This window comes from Aythya marila (assembly GCF_965140915.1).
Source record: "Aythya marila genome assembly, chromosome: 21".
NCBI classification, from domain to species: domain Eukaryota; kingdom Metazoa; phylum Chordata; class Aves; order Anseriformes; family Anatidae; genus Aythya; species Aythya marila.
In genome coordinates this window covers 3,697,727-3,723,691 of record NC_139062.1, presented here as the reverse complement: position 1 = coordinate 3,723,691, position 25,965 = coordinate 3,697,727, and the positions used below count along the sequence as shown (strand labels likewise).

At 47.0% G+C, this 25,965-nt stretch overlaps 2 protein-coding genes across 3 annotated transcripts; both read left to right on the top strand.

The window, feature by feature from the left end:
* The first annotated feature begins 3 nt into the window (after positions 1–3).
* Positions 4–9,769, top strand: CCNL2 (cyclin L2). Of its 2 annotated transcripts, XM_082776921.1 has the most exons (11): positions 4–339; positions 1,106–1,180; positions 1,465–1,574; positions 1,853–1,973; positions 3,249–3,313; positions 6,083–6,182; positions 6,270–6,374; positions 6,593–6,734; positions 7,483–7,600; positions 7,689–7,781; positions 8,625–9,769. In XM_082776921.1, the coding sequence occupies exons 1-11, from the start codon at positions 10–12 to the stop codon at positions 8,977–8,979; spliced, it is 1,614 nt and encodes a 537-aa protein (XP_082633047.1). In that variant the 5' UTR covers positions 4–9; the 3' UTR covers positions 8,980–9,769. The 2 variants fall into 2 exon arrangements, with proteins under 2 accessions (XP_082633047.1, XP_082633048.1); XM_082776922.1 differs by lacking the exons at positions 4–339; positions 1,106–1,180; positions 1,465–1,574; positions 1,853–1,973; positions 3,249–3,313 and adding an exon at positions 5,541–5,723.
* A 4,013-nt stretch (positions 9,770–13,782) lies between these two features.
* Positions 13,783–25,323, top strand: LOC309886249 (C-signal-like). The gene is made up of 6 exons (XM_082776923.1): positions 13,783–15,659; positions 22,437–22,488; positions 22,808–22,995; positions 23,228–23,383; positions 24,248–24,358; positions 24,573–25,323. Exons 1-6 carry the CDS (start codon positions 15,519–15,521, stop codon positions 24,684–24,686), a joined length of 762 nt encoding a protein of 253 aa, XP_082633049.1. The 5' UTR covers positions 13,783–15,518; the 3' UTR covers positions 24,687–25,323.
* The last annotated feature ends 642 nt before the right edge of the window (positions 25,324–25,965 follow it).

Here is a 25,965-nt window from a genome sequence, read left to right as displayed (position 1 = left end):
CACCACAAAATGGCGGCGGGGGCTGGCAGCGCGGCGGCGGTGGCGGCGGTGGGGGGCAGCGGCGGCCCGGCGGGGCCTCAGGCGGTCGGGGTGGCGGCTGGGGGTGTCCCCCAAGCGGGGCCGGGCGGCCCTCCGGTGCCGGGTCCCGGCGCGGTGCTGATCGGCGACCGGCTGTACTCGGGGGTGCTGATCACCCTGGAGAACTGCCTGCTGCCCGAGCACACGCTGCGCTTCACGCCGTCCATGAGCAGCGGGCTCGACCCCGACACGGAGACCGAGCTGCGGGTTACCGGCTGCGAGCTCATCCAGGCGGCCGGCATCCTCCTCCGCCTCCCGCAGGTAGGCCCCGGGGTGAGGCCTGCGCCCTGCCTCACGCCCAGGGGGGTGTAGGCCTCACAGCGGGGGGGTGCAGGCCTCGCACCGGGGAGCCCCCAGCCTCTCCCTGGCTTTCTCTCAGCCTCCCCCCGTGGTCCACGGCTTGGTCCCGGTGGCTCCGAGGCTCCCTGCGGGGCCTGCGGCCTTCCCCGGGCGGCAGGAAGCGGCTGAGGGCAGCGCCCCGCCGCCGCCCCGCGGCGCTTTGTTAGGGCCGGGTGTGGGGAAGGAGGGGGCTGCTCGGGGGGGTGCGGAGGGAGGGAGGGAGCGCCGTGAGGTTTTGTGAGGCCGGGGGAGATTCCCTCGTGGGCAGGCTCCTTGTTACCTCGGGGGGAAACTTTGAAGTCTACTCGCTACCCGAGTCTCCGGTGCTCAGATTGTGATGTTAACGTAACAAAATCGTAATCTGGTTTGACTTTCTCCCCACGCCAAAAAAAGCATTTTTCTGAATTCATAGCACAATTTAGGTTTTTACTATGTCTAATATTCTGGGTCCTTACAATTCAATGCATGCGTTTTATTCAAAGGTAGGATTTGTGGTGTTGATACCATTTTAGATAACTCCATTCATTATTAAGATCGTAATGCACCTTTTCTTTAGGTACTACTGAACTTAATTCCGAATTTAAATACAGCTTAAGTAGCTTTCTTGGTCTTAAACCTGTTGAAGTCTTAAGGTTTTTTTCTAGACCCACAAATTATTTTATTAATACATGCTTTGTTTCCTTTTTAGGTGGCCATGGCTACAGGACAGGTGCTATTTCAGCGTTTTTTTTACACCAAGTCTTTTGTGAAGCATTCCATGGAGGTAAGGAAATACTAAGATACATAATCATTAAATCACTAAACTGTGATTTGATCTTTCATCAGTTTTGTCTAGCTGTTAACCTAAATGTGATCAGCATTTGCATCTATAGATTTGACTTACTGATTGGCATAATTTTGCAGAGCTACATAGTGCTGACTTTGACAAATTTTTAGTGTTTCCTGTTTTTACCACCGTTTTCTCTTGTTATCCCTCCTTAAGCTGTTGGAGGTGATCAGGTCCAGATTTGAGCAAAACATCAGTGTCTTGCAATGCTTCTGTTTCAGCATGTGTCAATGGCCTGTGTTCACCTGGCATCCAAAATCGAAGAAGCACCACGGCGCATAAGGGATGTAATTAATGTGTTCCATCGTCTTCGACATCTGCGAGAAAAAAAGTAGGTTTAGACTCTGAAATAATCTGAAGTTCTTACTTTGTATTTTAATTACTAAGCTTCATGGGCTGATGCTTGCATCGTTCCCTGTTTAATTAATCAGGGAACATCTTGAAAAGATCTCATTAAGGAAAAAAGTGAGTTGAAAAACTTCTTAAGTGAAGGTTTTTGATGTTCTGAATAGCAGCGGTGTCCTTTATTTTTATGGGGACATGGCTTAACTTACACATAAGTACCCCTTGATGTTAAGTTTGTCTTTGGAATTTGAAATTGTTTTGCAGAAAACCTGTACCTCTAATACTGGATCAAGAGTATGTGAACTTGAAGAACCAAATTATTAAGGCTGAAAGAAGAGTTTTAAAGGAGTTGGGATTTTGTGTTCACGTCAAGCATCCTCATAAGGTTTGTACTGTATAAGTTAACTTTGTTATCAGCGTTTATTGTGGTATAAATGCTTTGAGTAGACTGCTTCACCGTAAGGAAGCTCTCTGGTTTGTACCTGATAACACTAGTTAATTCCGTAAAGTTAGCTTCTTATGATGTCTTCTTTCTCATTTAAGAGATTCTTACTAGTTGGTCTTCTGTCACTGCTGAATGGCGACTGGAGGTGGATGCAGATGTTAAGTATTCCTTCAAGTCCAAGATACTTGAATGCTTTGCTTTTAGAACAAAATCATTTATATGCGTAGTTGAAGTTTTCTAACACCACAGCTCCCTAAATGTGGAATCTTAAACAGAAAGGAGATCTAGGGTTATGATATCTTATAATCAGAGAAATACTGTGTCCTGATCCATTTTTGTGGAAACACGGATGAGGTTATAAGCCCATGTGAGCTAGTTAGCAGTTCTTCTTCTAAAAAGTACAGTCAAGTGTGAAGGGCTTGACTTGAAAAGAAACAATGATTCTCTATTTAAATATCATATTGCAGGCTGGGATGATACTTCAAAGAGGTACCCACTGCAACCATGTAAGTTCTTAGTTAGTGCCATCAGTGTTTCCATTATAACTTCTTTGTACCAGCTGATAAGGATTGAAAAAGAACTTTCTACTCAGAAGCAGCAGAAGTTGGAATTCTGCTTTTTTTTTTTTCCCTAAAAGCTTCTGTTGTCTTCACGTTTTCTTTGTGAGCCTACTTGATTTTCAGAAATGCCAGTAACCCTGGAGGGCAGTTACACTTTGTTGAATGGTATAAACTTGTATCTATTAGTCTGCATCCTGTTGTTTTCCTTTCAAACCTAAGAAAAACCTAGACCCGAATACACCAGTGACACAAAACACACAAGGTCTGTTCTCTGCAAATGCTGTTACACATCAATTGTTACCTATTACAGCTAGCTGTATTTTTCCCAAGTTACAGCTAAAAAGGAGTCATGAATTGTATAGGAGAACATATCTAGCTTGAAAACAGTTGAAGACGAGACTTCTAGCTGAATAGCATGCTGACTGAGCTCAGAAGATGGAGAACTAGGAAGGTCAGATCTGGTTGTGTGTCAACTCACAGCAACTTTTGCATTGGAGAGCAGAAGTTGCGTGGGTGAACCCCGGAGATGTTGCAGACGCTCGTGGAGTGTCTTAGAGCTTGAAAGCAAATAGTGGATGGCTCGTGGATGTCCCTCTGAAATATATAGGTGGCTCTCAAGGTTCTCCTTAATAACGCAATAACCCATATCTTCCAGATAATCGTTATGTACCTTCAGGTATTAGAATGTGAACGTAACCAACACCTGGTCCAGACTTCATGGTAAGTTGATTTTCTTTGTTCTAAGAGACCAGCAGGGGCAGTAGCAGAAATATGTCACTTGAGGCACTCTGGGCAACAATGCTCAGAAGTGATTGAGGGCCACACCAGTCAGATCCAGTGTTTCTTGGAGTGCCCCAAATGTTGATCGTCCTCTTAAGTTTGAGGCACTGTTTTAATGGTAAGGTAGCTTTCCGCCCTGACTTCTCACTTCCCTCCTCTCTGCTTTCACCTTTCAGCTGAAGGGAGAACGTTGATTAGTTAATGGTTTTCTGGTTTTGTTGTTTTTTTTTTTTTTTGTTGTTGTTTTGTTTGTTTGTTTGCTTTTTGTTCTTCGGAGAAAACTGTGTAGGTAAAGTCTGTTATCAGTGCTGGGAAATGGCCTTTCCTGGCACTTGAGCTTGGTTACAGGTGTGTCAAAACCTCTCAGCACAGATAAATTTCTCTTATCCGTATGGATAATGCAAGGTATCAGCTTCTAAGACTGGATAAACTCATTGTTCTCATGTTTGCCAAGGAATGTCCTCTGCCTTGTTGCTTTCATTACAATAAAGATTTACTTGGGTTTGGGAAGTTTATGTAAAATTCCCGGTCTTAAACATCCGTAGATAATGCTTTGAAACAATAGTGCTTTTTAACAGTACCGTGGTTTAAAAATCTTGAGTGAATCCAAAGATCATATTTCTGCTGACTGAACTGTCTGGTACTGTGACCTGTGTGTAGAGAACCAGTTTTGACTTTTCTTTTCTGTACTCTTTTAATCAAAGGGTAGCCTCTGAGGGTAAGTGACTAAGACTTCTCCTCTGCTGCCCAAGCGCTATGGTGCAGGGATAGCTGCCGTCTTCAGTCAAACCAAAGCAGGCTCTCCAAAGAGAAGGCTGACTCTAGACAGGTGGTATATACACGATAGTATAGTAACTGGCCAACTACTTCTTGTGCTTATACTTTTCAACTTATTTATTTTCATTGTGCTTTTTGACTGTTTGTATATTTCATAACTTGGTTGTTAATATTCTGAATGGTTTTTAATGTTACAATTTTATAACTATTATTAAAGTTGTGTGTTCTTAGATGATAAAGCAAATGAAGGTGGGATTTAAGTCTTAAAGTGATGAATTAATAGAAAAAAAATCTAGTTTCCATTTGTAAATCAGATAGAAAATACTATGTAATACTGATTTAGAACTTAAAAATAACTCTCTACTACCAGTATTCCCAGTCCCATTGCATGTGGGTCCCTTCAACTTGAGATCACATCTGAATACTTCAGAGGGTAGTCATGTGCTGCTCATCACTGATTTTCTGCTCCTTATGAAAGGAAGGAGTAGGTGAGGAGGAAGGAAGAAATTATCCCATTTGAGAAACGTTTCAGATGTAAAAATAACATTAATGTACTGATGCTTGTAGCTCCCAGTACTTAAAAATGGGTGGATATTTTCCTTAAAATACTGTGACAAGGATTCATTTCCTCACATGTCCAATTCTGAGCCCACAGGGAAAATACATAGAAGCCAAGCTTGGAAGCAGTTGTGTTTTTCAACCTGGAAAGTTAGGAAAAGGATGTGTGACTTTCAAATGTTTGAAGTACCACTTTTCTATTCATATTTTCATTGCCAAAAGGTTTGTTCTGTATTTTGGAGGAGTGAAAAGAGAGCAAGATAACTAGGTTTTAAAATTGTTTTCTCCCAGAAAGATGAGCTCATGTTTAGCCCTGTTCCTCTGGGGCAGCAGTTGCTCTTTGCATCTAAACTGTGGTCTCTGTTTTGGATGTCTTGGGGTATTGTGAATCCTTGTATACTGGGTACGCACATGAACAATTACTGCTTTTGGAAAGCTTACTATATTGAGGACTTTGTTTTCTGATTTTAGCTTTTTTTCCATCTGATACTTTGCTTGATATATGCTCAAAAATCTAGATTTTTTTTTTTTTTAAGCACTTCAGCTGACAGATTCAGAGGAAGTTACGTTGTGTATTTAAGACTTTAGAAGAATAATTTTGAAGTGTACTGACTGGAATATTATATGCAATATTTTACAGTTTTCTCACTCTGTGAATATTCATTTTAAGCAACCTTGTTGAAACGGGACAATTTGGAAACCGTATTTCATATGCCAAAGAAGAGATCTGCCTGAATACTGAGTATTCTCCCGAACTGATGTTTCCAAACACCCTGATTTCTTCTGTGTCTGCTTTTTGCATCAAAAAGAATTCTGTTCTGGATGGAAAGTAATGCTTCCAAAGGAAAACGGATCCCTTAAATCTCCAGTGGAAGCTGGCGTGTGCTGAAGCAGGCCATATTTTCATGGGAGGACTACCACAGGAGCTGCTGCTTTCAACAAACCATCTGAGTTCAGACATTGCAGAGAAACATGTGAACCTAAAAATCTATAACTGAGTACTCCAGATTATATTGTATGTTGTCTTGATGAAAATACTTGGCTAGTGCATGAGAGCAAGCCAGTCGAGATCCAGAGGGAAAAGTGAAGTTAAAATTGGTTCTCTTCTCACGGCTGGGTTTTCAGCAGCCAGCCAGTCAGACAGACTTAATTCCTATCACACTTCCCTTCCCTTGAGGGATTATTATTATTTTATTTTTTTAGTAAAATAATTCAGTTTTTCTTCAGATTTACAGGAGTGTATTGTTGAAGTCTAGTAACTGAATGCAGAAAGAAATAGTACTTTTAGAAGTTTTATTGGGGGGAAAAGAAACGGGGGATGGGAGGGAGGGAGACTGTGGTGCCCTACAACTCTGTTGATATCCTGTCTTTCAGGAATTACATGAATGATAGCCTGAGAACAGATGTCTTTGTGAGATTTCAGCCAGAAAGCATTGCCTGTGCTTGTATTTACCTTGCAGCTAGAACATTGGAGGTGAGTGTGCAGTTCCATTAACTTCAAGTTTGTTAGCTCTTCTAATAGAAGCAGCAAAGCCTGAATATTTCTTCCCATCCCTTTCAGATTCCACTTCCTAATCGTCCACACTGGTTTTTACTCTTTGGAACAACAGAGGAAGAGATTCAAGAAATCTGCTTAAAAATCTTGCAGCTCTATACAAGGAAAAAGGTTTGTTTTTCTTTAATATATTAACCTTCAGTAGAGACTGCTGCTTGAAACATGAGTTGGGAAACCTTGTGTTTGAAATCAGCTGCAAGTGGAACAAGATACTGGGCACAGGATCTGGGTGTCTTTGTATCTGTGTTCCCCACCCACTCCCCTTCCTGTGAGTAAGCAGAAAGTCTAGTTCACAGGGTTTTGTCCTAAGCAGGCTCCTGTCCTTACAGGTTGATTTGTCTGATCTGGAAAGTAAAGTGGAAAAGAAGAAACTGGCAATTGAAGAGGCAAAAGCACAAGCTAAAGGTCTTCTACCTGAAGGAGCCCCAAATTTGGATAACCCATCAGGATTTTCCCCTGCACCAAAAAATGGTGAGTTGTGGATGAGTTGTTGGAATACTTTATCTTGTATTTATCCCCAAAGTATAAATAGGCATGTGTAGTTCTTTGTTTTTTTAAGCAGATTTCTCTCAATTACTCCAATGGCAGATCTTGAATAGCACTGTAACTTCTAAATTCTTGAGATAGGTAAAGGCTAAAATCAAATTGGTATAAAGCTTAAATTTATACAGTAGAGAGACTTGCTTCAATGTGGTTTTGGCAATAAACTTAAATACTTGCAGTTAACTTGTTATGCTAAAGAAATATTAGAGCATGCATATGATTAGGAACTCTGGCAAAAGTAATATTTCTGGGCAAGAGGTGTGGATTACTTTCCTGCATGCTTGGTCTAAGATTTTCAGTCTACATCCTCAGTTTACCCTTAAAGAGAGGGAATAATTAGCGAGAGAAAGAAATTACTCTTCTGCCTCATTGGAATGGCTTTGTGAGCAGTGTGCTGCTCTAGCAGTTAACTCCTTGGCATTACTTTGGCAGTGATGTCTCAATGTATTTTTGCAGAAGTGTTTCAGATGAAATTCAGCCTTTGAAGTTCTTCAGATCTGCTTCTTGTGGGTGCTTGTGTGTGCATTCGTGTGTGCACTTGTACCCGAACAGCATGTATGCAGTAAAGGTTACTACAAAGAAAATGAAGCAGGGTGGGGGAAGGCTTCAGTCCTTACCCTCTTTCAGTTAGTACCCAAACTTTCAAAAATAAGGTAACAAAAACTTCTTTTTCTAGAGTCTCCAAAAGAGGTTAAAGGAAATAAACCCTCGCCGCTACCTGTTCAGGCAATGAAGAATGCTAAAAGGAAAACAGAGGGAGCAAAAAGAACGGGTTCAAATAGTCCAGTGAATGGGTAAGGATTTTGTAACAAAGAAGTTCATTTTTTTTCCCCATTATTATCTTAAACAATCTTTTTTTACTGTATTTTTTGTTTCTTGCAGCATTCAGAAAGGAAGAGAAAGCAGAAGTCGAAGTGGAAGTCGAGATCAAAGTTACTCAAGATCACCATCCAGATCCGCATCTCCTAAGCACAGGTATGGACTCCTGTAAAAGGAGGGCGTGCTGTTAGATTACCTCCCACGCTACTGTGCTAGTAGTAAAAAGGTGTTTTCAGGGAGTGAGCTCGGTAGTTTTTCCACCAGAGAGGCTGTGACATAACAAACCAGTATCAGCTACTCCAGAAACGTTAGGGCTGTTTGCGAATGGTGTTGTCTTGGCTTACAGAGCAGGGGAGCTGCAGTGTCTGACCTCGTCGCGCTTGCAGCTTTTAAGTCTCCTTGGCAGAGCTCTCTCAGGATGTTTGCTAACTTCAGGCTGTTGGTGACGTATGGCCCAAGCGGCAGGGTTAGCTTGGTTTGTTTGCTTTACTTATTTAAAGCTGGGGATTTACCTTTAGGAAGTTGTTATTACTAAAATATAACTGTGATTCCCATAGAGGGGAGATCTAAGAGCCAGTAGAGTAGGTATTGGCTCCAGTCTTGTGCAGTTTGGTAATAGTTACTATAACTGAAACAGGACAAGTAGCTTTATCTTTGTTTGGCAGCATTTGAAATCTAGAAGTTAGATATTCATGCATTTAGATTTCTCCCTCAGTGCTTTGAAAAAAACTGTGATACAACGGCCGTGTTCCAAATGGATACGGGTTTCTAAAAGTCACTACTTACACTGACCAGAGGAATTGAGTCTGGGGCACGCGATTGGTTTTCATGAGATACAGAATCAAGTGTCTGGCCTCAAACTGCAGGCCTACAGTGAGAAGCGTCTGTCTGTACAGTACTTAGGGTGTGTGGATGTATTGTGGCTACGTTTAGGAGCTAATGTGGAGTAGTTCTACGTGGATAATCATACGCTTGCTTTCCTGTTCTTTCTTCCCCTAGGAAAAGTGAAAGTTATTCCACATCAAGCGGCTCGAAGTCCCACAGCCGTTCGAGGAGCCGCAGTGACTCTCCCCCAAGACAGTTCAACCACAGTTCCAGTTACAAAGGTTCCAAGATGAGAAGTTACAAGAAATCAAAAGACTATAAATACTCGGCGCACAAACCACGGAAATCGCGCAGCAGGAGCTCGTCGCGTTCCAGGAGCCGGTCCCGGGAGCGCTCCGATCATTCAGGGAAGTACAAGAAGAAGAGTCACTACTACAGAAATCACAGGCACGAGCGTTCGCGCTCCTACGATCGAGCAAGTCATCGCTATGACCGCGACCATCCTGGCCACAGCAGGCACAGGCGATGAGCAGTAGAGCGAGGTCTTTCCTTTGGAATTTAAGCTGTGGAGCTCTTCTCCATTTGGCCTTTGCAGCGTAGGGTTAACCTGGCTTGTAAACCACGTGGCTTGAGTAATGTCTATTCTGCTGGTAACTCTGTTCTTCTTATGAATCCAAAGGAAAGATGCAAACGAGACAGGATGATGCGAAGGACTCTGATAATTGTTTCTGACTGTTCTGCTGGCGCGTCACCTAAAAACACTGCAGAGCTCGTCTCTGGATGCTCTATGCCTGCTCTTTAGTAATTTACCTACCCTAGTGCGGTGCTTGGGCCTTGCAGTTCTGCAGCAGGACCTCCCTTCCTCAGTAGCAGTGGGAATGCTGTGCTGAAAGGTCCTTCCCTGTGCAACTGGAAGGCTCGAGACTGCTCGTAAAAACCATTGGAGTGGCTTGGTGCTAACAAAGCTGTCTTTTCATACTGACTCAATGATGTTGTACAAATGTAAGGTGACTTTTTTAGAACCGATGCCTATATTAGGTTATATATGTGTATATATATTTTGCAGTGTTACAGTCCAGTATGGGAGTACGGCCTTACTAGCCTTTACACTTTACCCACAATGTAAATAAGCATTTGTTTAATACAGGTGGAAGATATATACAGAAAAATTCAAAACTTGAACTCTATCAAAAAGACTTGTGTAGAAAATTCTGATAAATGTGAAAGTATTTAGCTCTGTGTATTGAGAGTAGTATATTTTTTATCTGTGCAATGCTGTGTGCGGGCCACCAGCTCATAAGACATTTCCTATATATACATTTTAAGTGGTTTGAAATTCTTTACTCAGGATCTTTGACACTGAAGAATTAGTAGTTTGTCAATCTGCATGCTTGTTGAAGAACAGCATTTTAAAAATAGCAAACAACCCCACAGCCCAGTAGTATCAGTTCTAGTGGTACACCTGAGCTGTCACACTCATGCTCCCTAATTTCATTAAAATATTTGATTTTATATTAAATTCACTTCATAGTAGTTTCTTATGAGCTATACCACTGTGCCTACTCATAAGGAAAGAAAAAAAAATTGGTTGTGAATTGAAAAGATTAAAAAAAATCCTAGTAGGCTAAAGACTAACCTCAGATGTTACACCCTGAGTGTAGATACTGCAGGTGTTGTGCTGGGGCCATCCTGCAGGAGTAATTGGTGCCAGCGTGTGAAATGAGGTGCTTTTATTTGAGCTGTGTCACTAGATCTTCCTAGGAGCACTGCCTGCTATTTTAACCTTCCTCTGTCTGCTGTGGGGGAAAATGAGATTCATGAGAGATCATTGGGGTGAATTTTGCAGGTGCCTCACTGTGACAACACCGAGTGTGACACTTAGTCTGAGCCAGTCTCATTGCAATCTTAGTTTTTGATATAAAGGCAAAGCAGCTGACAGGATTTGCAGTCATCCTTTAGCCAACCTCTACCCTACCGATTTCTTGAGCTGGAGATTGCATAGGGTTACTGTGCCATTACCAGTGGGCCTATTCTGTGTGATTTTGACTCAATTTCTGTTTGAACCAGGTAGATGGATTCTGTTCAATAATAGAAATTGCTGCTTCCCACAAGTTAACTGACCTAAACACATTGTCACTCCTTAGTTTCAGTGGGTGCCCCTGTATTTCCTGCTGGGGGAGAAGATTCGTTATTCCCTGCTCATTTCATGGTAGCGGTTGTCCTTTTGTAGATCTTTACCATATTTCTCGTTACATTTCAGCTGAGAAAAGACAACTGAGGTAGGCAGCGGATCAAGGGAAAGCCCTGTGGAACTTCAACAGAGCACTGCTGTGGAATGTAATTTGTAAGTCAGGGTAGGGGAAAGATACTAGTACGAAGCTGTGCTGGCTGGTTTTAACTGGAGTAGCCTCTTGTTTTTATCTGCTCCTGAATCAGCAAACTATACACCTTATCTTGACCTTTGTACACGGATGGAAACTAATTTTTTCCATACCTGGTATGCTAAATAATTGGGTAGAAGTCAAAGTATTAACGTAGCGTAGAGATAACGCGATATAAAAAGTAACTTTGATCTATTGGAGGTGTTTCTAATACACACAAACCAAAGTAACATTGTTCTCTAAAGAGTTCCTATTTTCAGCCTTTTTAATTCTTACTGCCTGGCTATTACTTGGAGCAGGTCAGCCTCAAATCTGTTCACTAACTGCAGTTCCAAAAGGTAGTCAGTGTTTTTCCCTTTTTGATTACTTCATTCTGCTCTGGATGCTTCCCAAACTGCCACTTGTCCATTTCCTGAGGTGAGGCGTGGAGGGGGGAGGCAGGCTTCACAGCTGCAGCTTCCTCCAGAAAGACTCTGGGAGGAATTGAGTTAAGTCAAAGATGGGCAAAGATGAAGGTAAGATGCAGGCTATGTGCGTTTTTCAGCGTGAACACCGTGTCACTTAGAAAAATCAACAGGTGCGTTTTACAAACTACTTTCCTTCTGTACAGTGCTAAATAAGTAATCGTCTCCTTGAACATTTGTTAAAATCTGGAGAGGAAGAAAGCAAGAGAAAGTATGTGTCTATTTGTGCGTTAACGTGGTTTGGTTCCAAAACAAAAGGGATTATATCACAGGATTAAAGGACATCCTGTTCCAGGAGAGAACAACCTGTCTTCACCAGCAAAAAGCCCGATGCAGATAGCTACACAGAATGTCTTGGCAGTGAGGCAGGGTTGTGAGGAGATGCTCAGAGTAGCTAGAGGAAGTGTAAAACAGAGCTGCTGAAATCTGGGGGCTGAGTCATCAGCCTGGAGTAGCTGCACCTCTAGGAGAGGTGTGCTTGCTTTCACTCTGCTGGTGTAGCCAAAGCCGTAAGGGCAGGCACTGCGTTGTTTCCCTTTGTAATCGTGGATTTTCTGAGCAGACTCAGCACACGCATGCAAATTCCCCCAGAGTTAATAAATACAGCTCGTTTTCTGCCTCCTCTGTGCTGAAGGCTGAGAGCTGTTACCTGTCACACCTCATGGATGGCCATGGCAGGCGTTAATAACCCGCTCAAAGCTTCATAGCTCTTCACTCCAGGGCTCTGCATGGAGGTCTTTGTGCTGAATCACTAATGGTTAAGGAAGCATGGGTTTAATTCAGCTGCTTTGAGCGTTCTGTTAGTTTAGGCCCCTACAATTGTTGCTTTCATGGAGTGGTGAAGGCTGTTACGTGGGGCAGAACGTGCATTTCTCTATAACTTTAAAATGTAGCTGGCCGACATCTGAATTTGATGAACAGCAGTGGCTCTGGTCCACTTCCCTGTACAGTAATGAGTAAACTGCACGGGTAATGAGCACAGGTGATCTCCAGGAGATGACAGAACTGTAAGAGAAATTCATGACAGGTAAGAACACAAAATAAGGACTGTTCATACTGAACCCTGCTGACCTGAGGGCTGTGCATTAGTGATTGGAAGTCATTTAGCTAGAGGGAGTGTCTGTTTTTAAACCCTGCGTTCCTTGTTTGTCGTCAGATTATCACTAATAATGATTTGGAGTTCTGCAAGCACTACAAATAACCCGATACTCTGATAGGTAGGGGGAAAAAAGTGCCAGAGACCTACAGGAACATGGCCTTGCAGCATGGCCTGCGCGGTGACTGACCCGAGCCAAAAGAGGAGCCATGTGAATGGAGCTCGCTCACAGAAACTGCAAGTAGCAATGATTGAAGAGCATTGCTTCACCCAAAAAAAAGGATATTTTCTCCATTGTGCTGTTGCCAGGCAACTCTTGTTTTTATTGCCCATAAATGTGGGTGAGAAATTACTGAGAAAGCATTTCTGTATTCCGTGTAAACTCGGGTTTGAACTAGATGACACAAAATTTGCCCCATTAGGTTGTGAGCGACTGCATGCTGAAATCTGGGCTTGACTTTGAGTCAAGGGAAGCCTGGAGGAACGAGCTTACAGTAAGCAGAACGTCGCTGAAAGCCTTGGCAGGCAGAGCAGCCACAACAGGCATGGAGATGATGAGAGCTGAGGTGAGAAGCGTGGCTGAGGGCGGCCAGGTTGACATCCGATGTAATTCGTGAGGTCCTGCGCTGGAGCTGCTTGTGCAGCGTTTCTCACAGGTACCCAGCTCTGTCTTGTGACTTGGAGGGCTTGATCTGTCTCTGCCCCAATTTTCCCAGCTCTGGAAGAAGAAGAGCAGCTTTTTGTTTTCAGGAGGAGGTTGGAGTTTTGCATCTGAGAGGCATTATGTAGAACTCAGTACAGGTCGGTTCTGTGTCATGACAATAGCAGGAACTTTCAGTACGTTTGTTTGTTTCAGAGGGAATTAAAAAATCTGCCTCAGGTTAGGCTGTCTCATTCCCTTCAAGCTACTCTGAATTCCAGAGAAGAAACGAGCACCCTCACAAAGAAACCCTGGGCGTGAAGTCCTGGCTGCGCTCTGGCAGCGACAGAATCCCGTTGACTTCAGTGGGATTTGCCCCTTTTTGTTCTGCACAAAGGATGCTGGCAGGAGAATGCTCAGAACAGCTCGCTGGAGTGGTGCTTCCCCGGGCAGGAGCTTAGAGGAGGAACAGGGATAAGGAACAGGTGGGAAATTGAAAGCAACTATCAGAGAAACAATTAAATTGATGATTATTGGTGTAATCTGCAGGCACCAACGATGATTTCATTGCACCAGCCCCAGTGTGAAGTGCGTAATTGGTGTCCCCAGTGGCTCAGGTGCGTGTTATGATTGCATCAGTCCTGACTTTCCTCTTCTCAGAGGATGTCCCAGCGTATCCTGGGTTTTCCAGTGCCCGTGCACCAGCTGTGTGGGCCCCGCGCTGCCACTGGGGACAAAAATCCCAGTGCACAAAATCCCAGCCATGCCCGGCAGCGCTGGCACTCCTACGTGCTGACAGCCAGGTCGAAGAAATGATAAAAGCACAAAGATGTCAATTAAGTTGTCTTGTGCCTGACAGGGCCTCTTTGAAAATTCTCCAACACCAACACCGTGCTGTTAGTAATGCACAAAAAGAATCTAGGAGAAAAAAAACAGGTGTCGGGATACAGGGTGACCTTACAGCTGCCTTCTTGCTGCACAAAAGGTCTTTGCACAAAGATGAACTTTTCCCACAAGCTTTAGAGAACAGCGGAATATAATTCAGGGGACACAGCTTAAACAAAGGGTGATGGATCCGTGCATTAATTTTTATGTGACAGGGCAACAGTTGGCTGTATTTTGATGCTCAGGAGCCCCTTGATGTTACCAGAGCTTTTGATTTGTGTGTGCGTGGATGAACGCTTGCAGTTTGTGCAGGGCTGAGCGGCGATTCTCCAAATCCCAGCCGAGCGCCCCAACCTTGCCCCCCGTAGGGTCGGGATGGACGTGGTTCCCAGCTGCTGCGTGCCAGCATCTCCCCGCAGGGCTGAGCGGGGCTGCTCTGACTTTCACACCGAGACTCGGCTGCGTGTCTGCGACTGCAAATGAGCAGAAACTCTGGAAAGCGAGGTGGCCGTGCCCCTCTGGCGTGAGTCAGCCCTCGTGGAAGTGCAATTTCTGGGTGTTGTCCCCTGACCTGTGGCTCAGCGGCCTCGAGGCAAGTCATTTCACCTCTGTTCCCCAGCAGCGAAGGGAGCCAGTTCTGCCTGCTGCTTTTGCTGGCTGTTCTCAGACCTATCAGGGAAAGGAGCAATTTACGGCGGGTACTGCCCTCACGGTTTGTTTGCAAAGCACTGTGCGTGTTTACGATGCCATAAAAAGGCCGTGTAGCGTAATTAACCACAACATGCTTTGCATTTAAAGCTTTTGCAATGGACAAACACTTTGTGTCCGCTAAACCTTGGACTCCACTTCCTCCTGAACGCTCGGGACCTCACAACTCGCTGTCCCGGAGGAAGGGAGCAGCCTGGGGACTGCTCTGTGCACCAGACACCAGAAATAAGCTGGGATACCAGAAATAAGCATCACAACCACGACTTTCTGCACGAAGATAACAGAACCACCGAGCCAGAAGCCGCATCGCTGGGCAGCTTGGCTTGTAGTCAGTGCTTTGTGCGTGTGTCTGATGGGCTGAGATAGGAGAAATCTCTGCAAGCATCCCGTAGTCTTCCTCTCAGCCTTGTAGTGTGATGTGTTTTTGGCTTTCTTTCGAGCTCCCCAGCAGCACTGGGTGTTTTCAGCTCTGCAGCCCCTGTGTGTTTACATCTCCTGCAGTTGTTTCCCCTCATTAAGGAATCCAGGCTGGCTCAGCGGCTTTTGGGGGGGGGCTTTTCCACGAAATCCGCACAGATTCCCCAAGCTTTGCGCTGTAGTTTCACAAGCCTACGGCGAGGGGATGTCCCTGCCGCCCACCACAACAAACCCAAGGCTTTACAGAAGCTCCCCGAGCCTCATACGAAGGAAATAACGAGAGCCCGGGGCGGCAGCACCCCGCCGAGCCGCCTCCCGGGGGGGGCTGCGGGGAGGGAGGAGGCTCCGGGCCGGGCCGGGCGGGGGCGGGATCGGGGCGGCGGTGCCGGCTCCGCTCCGCGCAGGTTAAGAACCGCGTGGAGCCGCGGTGAGAGCAGAGAGAGCCGTGCTAAAAGCCGTGCTAAGAGCCGTGCCAGCATGGCCCAGCCCCGCTGCCGCTCCGTGCTCATCACCGGCTGCAGCCGGGGCATCGGGCTGGGGCTGGTGCGGGGGCTCGCAGCCTCCAGCCCCTGCCCCGAGTTGGTTTTCGCGACCTGCCGCTACCCCGAGAAGGCGCAGGTAAGCGGCAGGGGGAGGACGGGGACCACAGCCAGGAGTCTGGGCTGTGAAAGGAGCTGGGGTTGGGGTCGCGGAGCCGTCGCAAGGTTCCCGAGGGGAGCCCAAAGGAGCTGGGACCCCCCCGGGGGTTCCCGCAGCCGCAGCATCTCGCCCCGCGCTGGGTTTGCAGCTCCAGCCTGGCGGGGACCTGCAGCCCCCAGGAGCCCCGCAAATCGCTGCAGCTCCCCTTGCCTCTTCTGCCTGCCTTTCCCCTTTCCCTGCTGGACTCGCAACAACCGAGGAAGCCCAAATTGATGGCTTCGTGCGCTCTTCTTGGCCGTGCCCTTCCTGGCCAGGTAGGGAGCAGCGCCTCCTGCTCGAGATGGGTCAAATTCTGCTCCGTGCCGCTGGCGGATTCCCTCGCGCTCCTTTCAGCCAGCCTTCCTCTCGCCACAGCACGGCAGCGATGTGTCGGGACTCCTCCTCCTCCTCCCCTTCCCCGTCCCTAGGCTGTTACACGCGAATGTCAAACAAATAAAAAGCGCTCCCCAAACCTTCGGGGACAAGAGGATAACGAGGGGTTTTGGTCTGCTCGCTCTGTTGTGTCTCCAGCCTGGTCTTGGCTCTCCCCATTCAGTGCTGGGGCACGCAGGTATCGGCATCTTCCCTTCCTGGGAGTGCTCAAGTGCTCCGGAGCTGCAAGGATCCGAGCTGTCAGCTCCTCAGCCCCCCGTGCGTTGCTGCAGGAACTTGGCAGAATTGATCCCAAAAGCTCTGCTTCCGCAGGGTACCAGGCTGCCCCGGGAGAGGCGAGTCCCAGAGCCTTGCTGTGGGTTTTTCTTAGTGCAAACCATGATCCCACCACGCCAGCACTAAGCACCGCGTACCGATTTGACAGCTTAGCTGCCCAAAAACTTCAGCAGCAGGTGCAGAGGCTCCCGTTCAAGGCTGCTAGCACAGAGCTGGGCAGGTAGGGCCCGCGGGCTGCCCACTTGGCCCCCCGGCAGCATCGTGCTGCTCTGCGGGCACGTACGAAACCAAAGGAAGAGGTCTCGGTCTTGTTCCTTGCTGCCAGGACAGCCCCTGCAGCACAAAGGCACAGTTTGGGCATTCCTGAATGGAGCTGCCCCCAAACGGTCCGGCAGGCTGCCTTTCCACTACACGAGCTCCCGGCCGAGTACTGGCTCATGCTGTTTGCTTTTATCTCCTTTTACAAGGGCTGGCGTTTGTCCCAGCCGTGTTTCCTACCGGTGATTGCACAACGGCGAGGTGCAGTTGCGGTAGGGGAAGCTAGCAGGGACGTGTGACCTGCTGGGAGATAGAAATCTCCCTCGGGTGTTTGTTCTAAAGCTGCTTTAGCTGGTGCTGGGGGAGGATCTCGTTCCCTTATTGCCCCTCGTGTCCAGCACTGATTTCCCCTTTGAATGATCTTGCATCAATTGGGTGGAAAACCTCAATGGCTCCTTCAAGAGGAAGAGCTTCCTAGGAAGTATTACACAGATAATATCTTAATGCAAGTTTCTACGATGCTTTTTTTATTTTTTGGCATTGCCAGTACGTAAAAAACCTTGAGCAGGAAGGCTGCTAGACCTGCACAGGAGGACAAAATAGTCCCCAAATAGTTCTTCCTGGAGTGCCTGGGGAGGGTCTGGGTGACTTCTTGCTTGCAGCAGGAGAAACCTGGAAAGTGCTGGCCTCTCACGGAGGCAGGAAGCTGGCCCGGGGCCACATTCCAGTAACCCCGAGTGGTGATCCTGCAGGCCACACGGGTGCATCGTAAGCTTTTTTGGTTGTTTTGTTTTTTTGGAGCAAGGGTTGTCCTTGGGGGCTCGGGGTGGGTTTTTGTTCTTTGTAAGGACCTCTAGGCCATGTGCTGTGCTTTGGCAGTACATCAATGGAAACCTCTGCAGCCAGCTGAAAGCATATTTCTAACAGATGGGTTTGGAAGCTCCACAAGGAAGGGAAATCTTTACTGAAGGTATTGCAGGCTCACTGCCCTTATCTGTCTCATCTGCAGCGCACAAAGCTGGCACAAAACCTGCTGACCTTCGGAGGTGTGCCCCCGCCGTGCCACTAGTCCCTCTAACACAGGGCGAGCACGGATGTGCTGCAGCCTCTGCGGTGGGAGCCTCAGCACCAGGCTCCACTGACCTTCTAAAGCCTGGAGCCACTTTGGCAATGTTGCTCGAGTGCAGTATAGTAAGAAAAGGTAAAGGTTCAGCGCCCTTTTTTTCGTCTTTTTTTCCAGATAAAGCTTTTTGCCTTCACTGGCTCTCCGCTCAAATCCTCAGTGCACGTGTGATGGGCTTTGCCCCCTCCTGACCCGTTTGCTGCCCGTGCAGACGGGGCTGTAAAGCTGGGTGCCTTCTTCTTTCTCTGCACGCCTGAGCTGTCAGTGCCTGCTCTGCCTTTTGATGCTGATTCAAGCTGTCAAATTTTTTATTTATTTATTTTTTTCCCACTTCACCACAGGCTAAGTGACTGTATGAAAAATCCTGCTTAGTATATGCACTGCTCTCTGTCCCAGATCAGAGGATGAACTCAGGGAACGGCAACTTTGGGCAGTTCTCTTCAATTCTGCTCTCCTCTGGTTTGGCAGAATAGGATTTCCCTCTTGCAGGACGCAGGGAGGGGGACGGAGGGAAGGGATGGAAAAAAGCTTAAATAAGCCTCTTAAAAATAATCGCCTGATTTTTAGAGGAAAAGTGATTAAGCACGCTTAATTCCTGGCAAACTCGGTGCACGTCCTGGGGACGCAGATCAGCAGCAAACCCCCAGTAGCTGCCCGGAGAGCCTCGGAGCAGCGCGTGTGCCGTCATCCAGTGGAGTGCTCCAAGCAGACGGGAGCCCCCAGGGACCTGAGTGTAGGAAGAGATGCCGGAGAAGAGTCTGACTTCGCTCTCCTCCGCGTACTACAGCAAGCAGCGTGCCTCCCGTAACTTGCTAACCCTGGGATAATACTCAACAGCTGCAGACTTTTGCATGTGAGTCTGCTGGCAGGAGCTGTAACAAGTCGAGCTCTTGGGCTGAATAACTCCTAGGTGGCCTCCGCAGAACATTTGCCTAACAAATGGGCTTCAGATCACACGATAAGGCGCAGCAGGCCTGCAGGCGCATCTAGATAACCACCGCCCCTCCCTGAAAAGTCCCGTACTAGCCTCCTTCAGCCCAGCTTTGATTCTGATCTGCTTTTACTTGGGCTGTTCCAACACTGAGAGTGGAAGCGGCGAGAAATCTCTTGCAAAATGATCCCCGTGTCCTGTCTTTGCGCTCCAGCTGGACAAAAACACGGCACAGTTATTAATAAGCACCCCATATAGGATCATGGACCTATCTGTAATTCTCCAACCCTTTTTATTTTTTTTTTTCTTGCTCTTTCTTCCATCCTGCTTCCCCATAAAAGTCAGAAAGCTCTGACCCAAAGCCCAAGACACCGAATGACGGTGTGGCCTCTGCTGTCTCCCTCTGCCCTGGTGAGGCATGGAAGGAACAAATGGCTTTTGGGGGAAGCGAGGTAGCTGAAGGGGTCCACATCCATGCTGTGACTCCTGGCAGTGCTCCCTGCCCTCAGCAGGGCTGTGGCTGAGCCTGGGACCTCGGGACAGGAGCACCTCGTGTTCCTCCTGCCCTCCTGCAGCCCAGGCGTGCTCCCAGGTGAACAAGGACACGGTTCCTCGCCGCTCCAGAGTCCTCTGCCGGGCCCTGGAGGACGGCCAGGGCTTAATGTGCTGCTTCCCTTCCTCAGGCACAGAGCTCACTGAAGAGCTTCTGCGCACCGGCTCGGTCAGTTTTTTTTTTTTCTCTGCTGCATGTTTTAGCCATGTGGTCTGCTATTGGGAAGAGCAGCTGAGCTATCTCTGGAGCAAGGCAGATCTGCTATATCAGGCAAAGGGGGTGTTCTTAAAGCCGTTCTAATTTTGGCTTATGGCAGCGGTTTGCGCTTCTTCCTACAGCCTTTCCGTGGATTCGGGGCAGTCTGCAGCAGCTTGGTGTGAATTCTTCCATAATCAGGCAGGGAGCTGGCTGCACAATGTGATACTGGATAGCCTGGCTCACAGGGACGGGGCAAATACGATCCTCTTTGGCTCTGTCCAGAGTGACAAAACACCTGAGCACCCTCTGTACCCTCTGCTCTGAGCACCTTTGTGACGGACCACAAAGCTCCCTGCAGGCTGCTTCAGGCTGGCTTCACTGCTCCCAACTGGTCGAGCATGGCCGGGCTCTTTCCAAGAGTCGTAACTGAAGTAAATAATGGAGGCAAAGTAAATCCTGCTGAATGACAAAGACAACAAAACATCCTGATTGAAATCTAGCAGTCTGCACACTGATGAATCCGTATCTGGAGCCTGGAGTGCCAGAGGACCTTGTTTAAATTGGAGTGGGCTGACTCTTTGTTAATCGTAATTAAAATCAGCAAGCAGGAAACAACAGATGTTAATCACGGTTTGATTTTTTCTTGGAATCCCTGAGAGCTGATTCCCATGGGTAACTATTCAGGTACCGAACGGCTAAACGCGGGGCTGGGGGTGGCGTCGAGTGCTTTGTTTGTCAGCTTGGTGGTTTGAAATCAGCTCTGGCAGCACGGTAACTGAAAGAGACTTCACCTGGGATGTGAGGGCTGCACCCGTTGGCTCTAAACACAACAGCACAACCCGACATATTAAATGCAAGGTGCACGCGGGGCAATGCCCTTCTGGGTTGCACGGCTCTGCGAGGCTGTGCTCTGAGACCCTGCCTTCCCCAGGGCTTAACCTGCAACTCTTGCAGACACCTTTGCTGTTTTTTTTCTTTGCTTGTTTGTTACTGCAGAAGTATTTTCAGAGTGCTCTGGACACAGTTTTTTGATCTCTTAAATCAAAACTCCTTGGGGTGGGGGAAGAGGAGAAGCAGCACGTGTGGCTGGTGGCTTGGAATGGCTGTAACATATTAGAGCTGGCGTGGGGTTGTCCTCCTCCCTGCATCTTCCTTCCAGGCACAGCAGGGAAAGGAATAGGCTTTCCTGGGAGTTTTAGGTTTCCTGACTGGATTTCTCAGCTCCCGCTCACATCAGGTGAGGCAGCACGCTGTACTTCTTGCAGACCGGAGCGTCTGAGTTAGCTTTGTGCCTGGAAGCTGCTTCTGCGAAACTTAAACCGCTGAAGTGGGAGTCGGTAGTTAACAAAGTAATTAACTAAATGGCAAAACGATTGCATTTTAAGCCTGATTTGCATGCAACAATTACAATGTTTATGCTTTGGAGAATTCATAACGCTGCAGTGTTTGGAGCTCTTAAGTGAAGACGGTTTACTCACTGCAGAAGCCTCTCAGTTGCTTTCACCATACAAAACATCTTCTGGGGCCTTTCAGCGGAGGAAGTTTATCCTCTGCCCTGCAGTTAGTAGCTTGTTTCCATCTGACAGTGAAGCAAACCAGCTGCAAGTAAAAGAACGAGTCCTGGGAGCCAGAACACTTCTGGAGTTTATCATTAGTTGATGCTGTCAAGCTGAAGTCCAGTAGGCAGTCCAAAGCCACGTAATTATTGCAGACCTTGGCGTGGCAAAACTGTCACATGGCTATCAATAAGCCAGATAGTGTGTCCTGGGCCTCTCAGCTGTGGAAGTGTGTCCCATGAGGATGCAAGGATAGGAATGTCTTCTGGTTTTGTGCTTCTGACTTGTTCCTCTTCCTTCCCCCCTCCCCTAACTGCAGCCGTAGGCTGGCCACGGAGGGAGGACAAGTTTTCTAAACAAGCCTGGGGGGAATGAAGAGAGCACGAAGCCGAGATAAAAGCTGTGATGTGCTGTAACATGACCAGAGGACATGGAGTCCCCGAGCATCTCCAAGCGGCAAAGAAGTGCTCTTTGAAAACTGGCCCTCCTGAGCCCTGTTCCAGAAGGGCTCCTAAAAAAGTGGATTTGCTCGAGCTGGAGTGTTTGGCCATGGCTGCTCCGTCTCCTAAACACAGCTGGGAGCATGGAGTCCATCTGTTACATCTGGCCACGCTTCCCACTTGGATAAATGGCACAGAAACCCAAGTATTCCAGCCTGGCCTATAAAATCCAGTTTGCACATGCCTTGTCCAGAAGCAACACCAGTAAAGTACCAATTTTCTCCAGGAACGCTAGTCATTCCCCTATGGCTTGCTCTGCTACTGAGAGGCAGTAGGCAGGTGACTGAATTATTAATATCTAGCAGAAGAGCATGGTTCTCCTGGGCAGTTGCTGTGTGCATAACCAATTTCTTTTGTGCTTTACCTTCGGTTAAGAGAGCTGAAGCTAATGAGGGTGCTGGGAAACAGAATTTCAATGGGAAAATTGCTAGAAAACTCTTCCTGCAAACAGCGGTGCCAAATGGCTTTTCTTAAATAATTCCTGTTGCCCTGAAGTGATGCCCAGCACCAGCTGAACTCCAGGAGAATTACGCTCTTCTTAGCAGAAGTGGGGAATTACTGGCTTGGCACATGGCCTGAGCACCGGATTTACTCTGGAACTGGCGGCAGTAACCACTCGATTGAAGACCTTTGGTTAGACTGCAAACCCTCTTGATGCGGTGCATTTGAGACATGCTGGAAACTGAACGTAATTTAGCGTGCTGGCGTCTTCACCAAGCAGGTGAAGAGTCCAGGTTCTTGCAGCAGTGGATCTTGCTCTCAGGAAAGCTGCTCAGCAGGATGGAAAGCAAAGTAGAGCCACTGCCTTCAGTCCAGTTATGAAATTAAATGGCAGTTACAGTTCTGGAGGTGCAGAACTCAAGCTATTTTATGTAATAGCTGTGGACATACACACAGAGAAGCTAACACAAATACTTTCTTCTTCCTAGGAGCTCCAGCAGCTTAGCAAGCAATACAGCAACATCAGGCTCCTCCAACTGGGTGAGTAAAGGGCTTAAATAGAAGTATGTTCAACCAGGTCAGGTGAGTGCATCTTAAAGCACCGCTCTCCTGCATGATCTGTAGCTGTGCATGACCTCCAGCAGCTGAAAAGATCAATAACTTCACCTTCATCTTAAGATAACGCTGGGGAAACATAATCTGTGTAAATTTTCTGTTTATAGTCTTCATCTCTGTGTGCTGCCTGAACGTCCCCATTCAGGCTGTCTTGACTTTGGTTTAGCATGTGCTGTATAGTGCTAGACAGCGTTTGAACCACTACTCACTCTTCACTGTAGCTGTTCTTGGCTCCTCTGTGCAGATGTGGTCTGTGAAAACAGCATCAAGAAAGTAGTCAAAGAAGTGGAAGAAATTGTGGGAGACAAAGGTCTGAACTGCCTCATTAACAACGCGGGCATTAATGTGCTTGCTTCCTTGGAAGAAGTCACAGCAGAGACGATGCTCACCATTTATGAAACCAATACAGTTGCCCAGCTGATGGTCACTAAGGTAAGAAACGGAGAGAAATGCTTCATCTACGGTACTGTAGAAGCTCTGCCACTAGTGAGCTGGACGTGTAATGCAGCAATGACCGTCTATCCAGGATCTTTATTTAAACCCACTTTGCTGGTGGCATAGAGTTGCACTGCAATTCTTCACAGAGCAGAATGCAAGAATCCGGCTTGCCTTGAACAGGCCAAGAGCAAGATGACCAAATTAAAACAACTTCTTGTTTTTACAGGCTTTTCTACCCCTTCTGAGGAAGGCAGCCCAGCTGGGCACAGGAATGGGCTGCCACAGAGCTGCTATTATTAATATGTCCTCTCTCGCTGCCTCCATGCAACTCGTCCAGGCAAATGAGATGTTTCTCAAGGTCTACCCCTACAGGATAGCAAAGGTTTGTATGATTCCCTGGGCTGTGCTCGCTGGGTGAGAGCAGGGCTGTGAGTTACGGGCCACCCTGTGCTTAAGATGATGATGTGAGGTGTGCAGCACTTCCTGGGTAGGCTGACACAGGAGCTGTTCTTGTTCTTAATGTGGGTGGAAGTGGGGCTTGTGAAAACGGTACATCTGGAGCAAGCACGCCAGCTTCTTAAGAGCAAGCTTACACACATGCTCTATCGCTACACAGATACAGATTCATTTCAGAGGGACTTGGTATTCAGGGAAGAACTATGCCATCAAATGTGTGTCCTATTTTCTGTGCACCTCTCCATCCGAAGCAAGGTAGCAGACACGGAAAAACAAAACAAAACAAAAGGTGTGCTGACCTGTACGTTTAGTGAGGGGTGGAGTTTTTAGTTTTGTCACATCCAGAGACTGAGTTTGTATGAATTGTCAAGATCAACCATACAGTTTCTCCTACACCACCTACTCATAAGCTGTTAACATGCTTGTTTTCCCTGATCAGAAGTAAAAAGCTGAATGTTTGTGTTGTGATTGTTGCAGAAAAACAGAGTCCTTATGTCAAGATTATTTTTCCACAGCTCCTTAGGACTTTCAAATGTTACTTTATCTTCCATCATAACTTAGTTTCATCTTTGGGCAGTAAGCTTACGATGGCAGAGCTTTCATAATGCTTCTCTTATAGATATTTCTGAGGTTGAAGGCCCCACTAAGTCCGGATAAGTTACCATGACTGCTACTGCCACTCAATTTTTTCAGGAGACATCTTGGTGGAAGGGAGGTGCTTAGCTTGGCTTAAGGTCTTACTAAAGGTTTGTAAACACTACATGCTAATAGATGGTTTCCACTCCTCTAGACTGCACTGAACATGATCACCAGGTGTCTTGCTGCAGACTTGAAGTCGGATGGAATTCTCTGTATTTCTTTGCATCCAGGCTGGGTTCAGACAGACATGGGCGGAAACATGGTTAGTGACATCTCTCTGAAAACATGAAAGCATGATTCCCTTGTTGTCCCAAACCCTGACCAACAACCTTCTGTACAGCATACACTTCCATGTGTTGCAGAGGCACACTATGCAACATGAAATACATCTGATTTGATCCTAGTAACTCTTAGATGCATTTAATTGTATTCTGATTGTATTCCTATTAATAAACCAATCCTGATTTGCTTTCCAGGCTCCCTTGCAGGTGCAAGAGACTATCCCAAGTATTCTCTCTGTTCTGGACCGTCTTGGTGAAAAAGATAATGGCTCCTTCCTGGACTGGCAAGGGGAAACTCTACCATGGTAGATGTGCACAGTGTACTACAGAAACAGCATGTCAGTCACTATTCAACTTATGCCACTAATGTCTTTGTCTCCAGGGTTTTCTTATGTGCTAGTTGAAACATCCAGTCTGATATCCATCCTCTCTCTAGGTGTATTTGGAAAGGCTTGGCTCTTCCTTGGTATTGCTACTGCTCTGTTTTAATGCTTCCTGCAAATACTACTGTGTTCTTAGCGATGGGTCTCTCCTGGAACCACCTAAAATAGATTTAAAAACTGCAAGTTAAATCCAGGGTTTGGTTCCTCTTTGCTTCCAGAACCATAGCGAGCCTCTCTCTCAGCAGAAGTCACTGATCTGCCCTCAGGCCTGACCTGACATTACAGGCTATCGGATTCCAGTACGTTCAATTTGCTGGAGGCATGTCTCTGGAAAAGTTCCTCCAGTTTCGTCCAGTCCTAAATGAGCCAAGGCTGAAATTGCCCAGTCCTGAACTACGTGAATTTGGTACCTCTGTAAGCTCCTCAGCAGCTTCCAAGCGTCTCCAGGCTGCTTGCACCAGGCACTTGCTTTGTTCCCAGTGCGTGACTAACATCCTGATATTGGGGTGGGAATGTGGTTTTGTATATAAACTTCTGAAGTGTCTTCAATAAAGTCTTGTTTAAACAGATTACCTGTTTACTGAGCTACTTCAGTTAATTCCTCTGCATGTAGGTCTCTCTTCCCTGACCAGAGATCTGCTCTTTCAGGCAGAAAGTCTAACCATTGCTGTCTCCTTTAGGCTAGATGGGTTTAATGTGGGGGAGCACACCTGAGACTGAGGCAGCCCCTCATTCTGGTCTGAAATCCCGAAAGCAGCTGGTGAAAAGATCTCTGTGTTCTGGCTGAGGTAGGGATGAAAGCAACAAGTTCTTTGAAGTCTGGGATTGGCTTCAGCATCGCTCCCTCATGCCAGCTGATTACGTGCTTTCATGCTGTGCCAAGATGGCAGGTTCTTGTGCCCAGAGAAGACAAACAAGAGCGAGGTAAGTGGGAGAGGCAGGCGTGGCCATTCCTGGACAGCAGCCACCCTCAGATGCATCTCAGGGTGTGTAGGGGAGAGGTGTCTGGCCTCATCTCCCCATCCCTGTGGTGACAGGGACACAAAGCCTCGTAGTTACCCCCCGCTCTGACCTATTTCTAGCAAGGTGTGCTGTCCCCAGGCAGGTGAGCGAAGCACCATGCTCTCCCCTCACCTGAGAGCTGCTGATTTCAATCAGAGTGTGACTGTATGGTGAGCACAAACAGCTCAGTTTGGAGGCTGCTG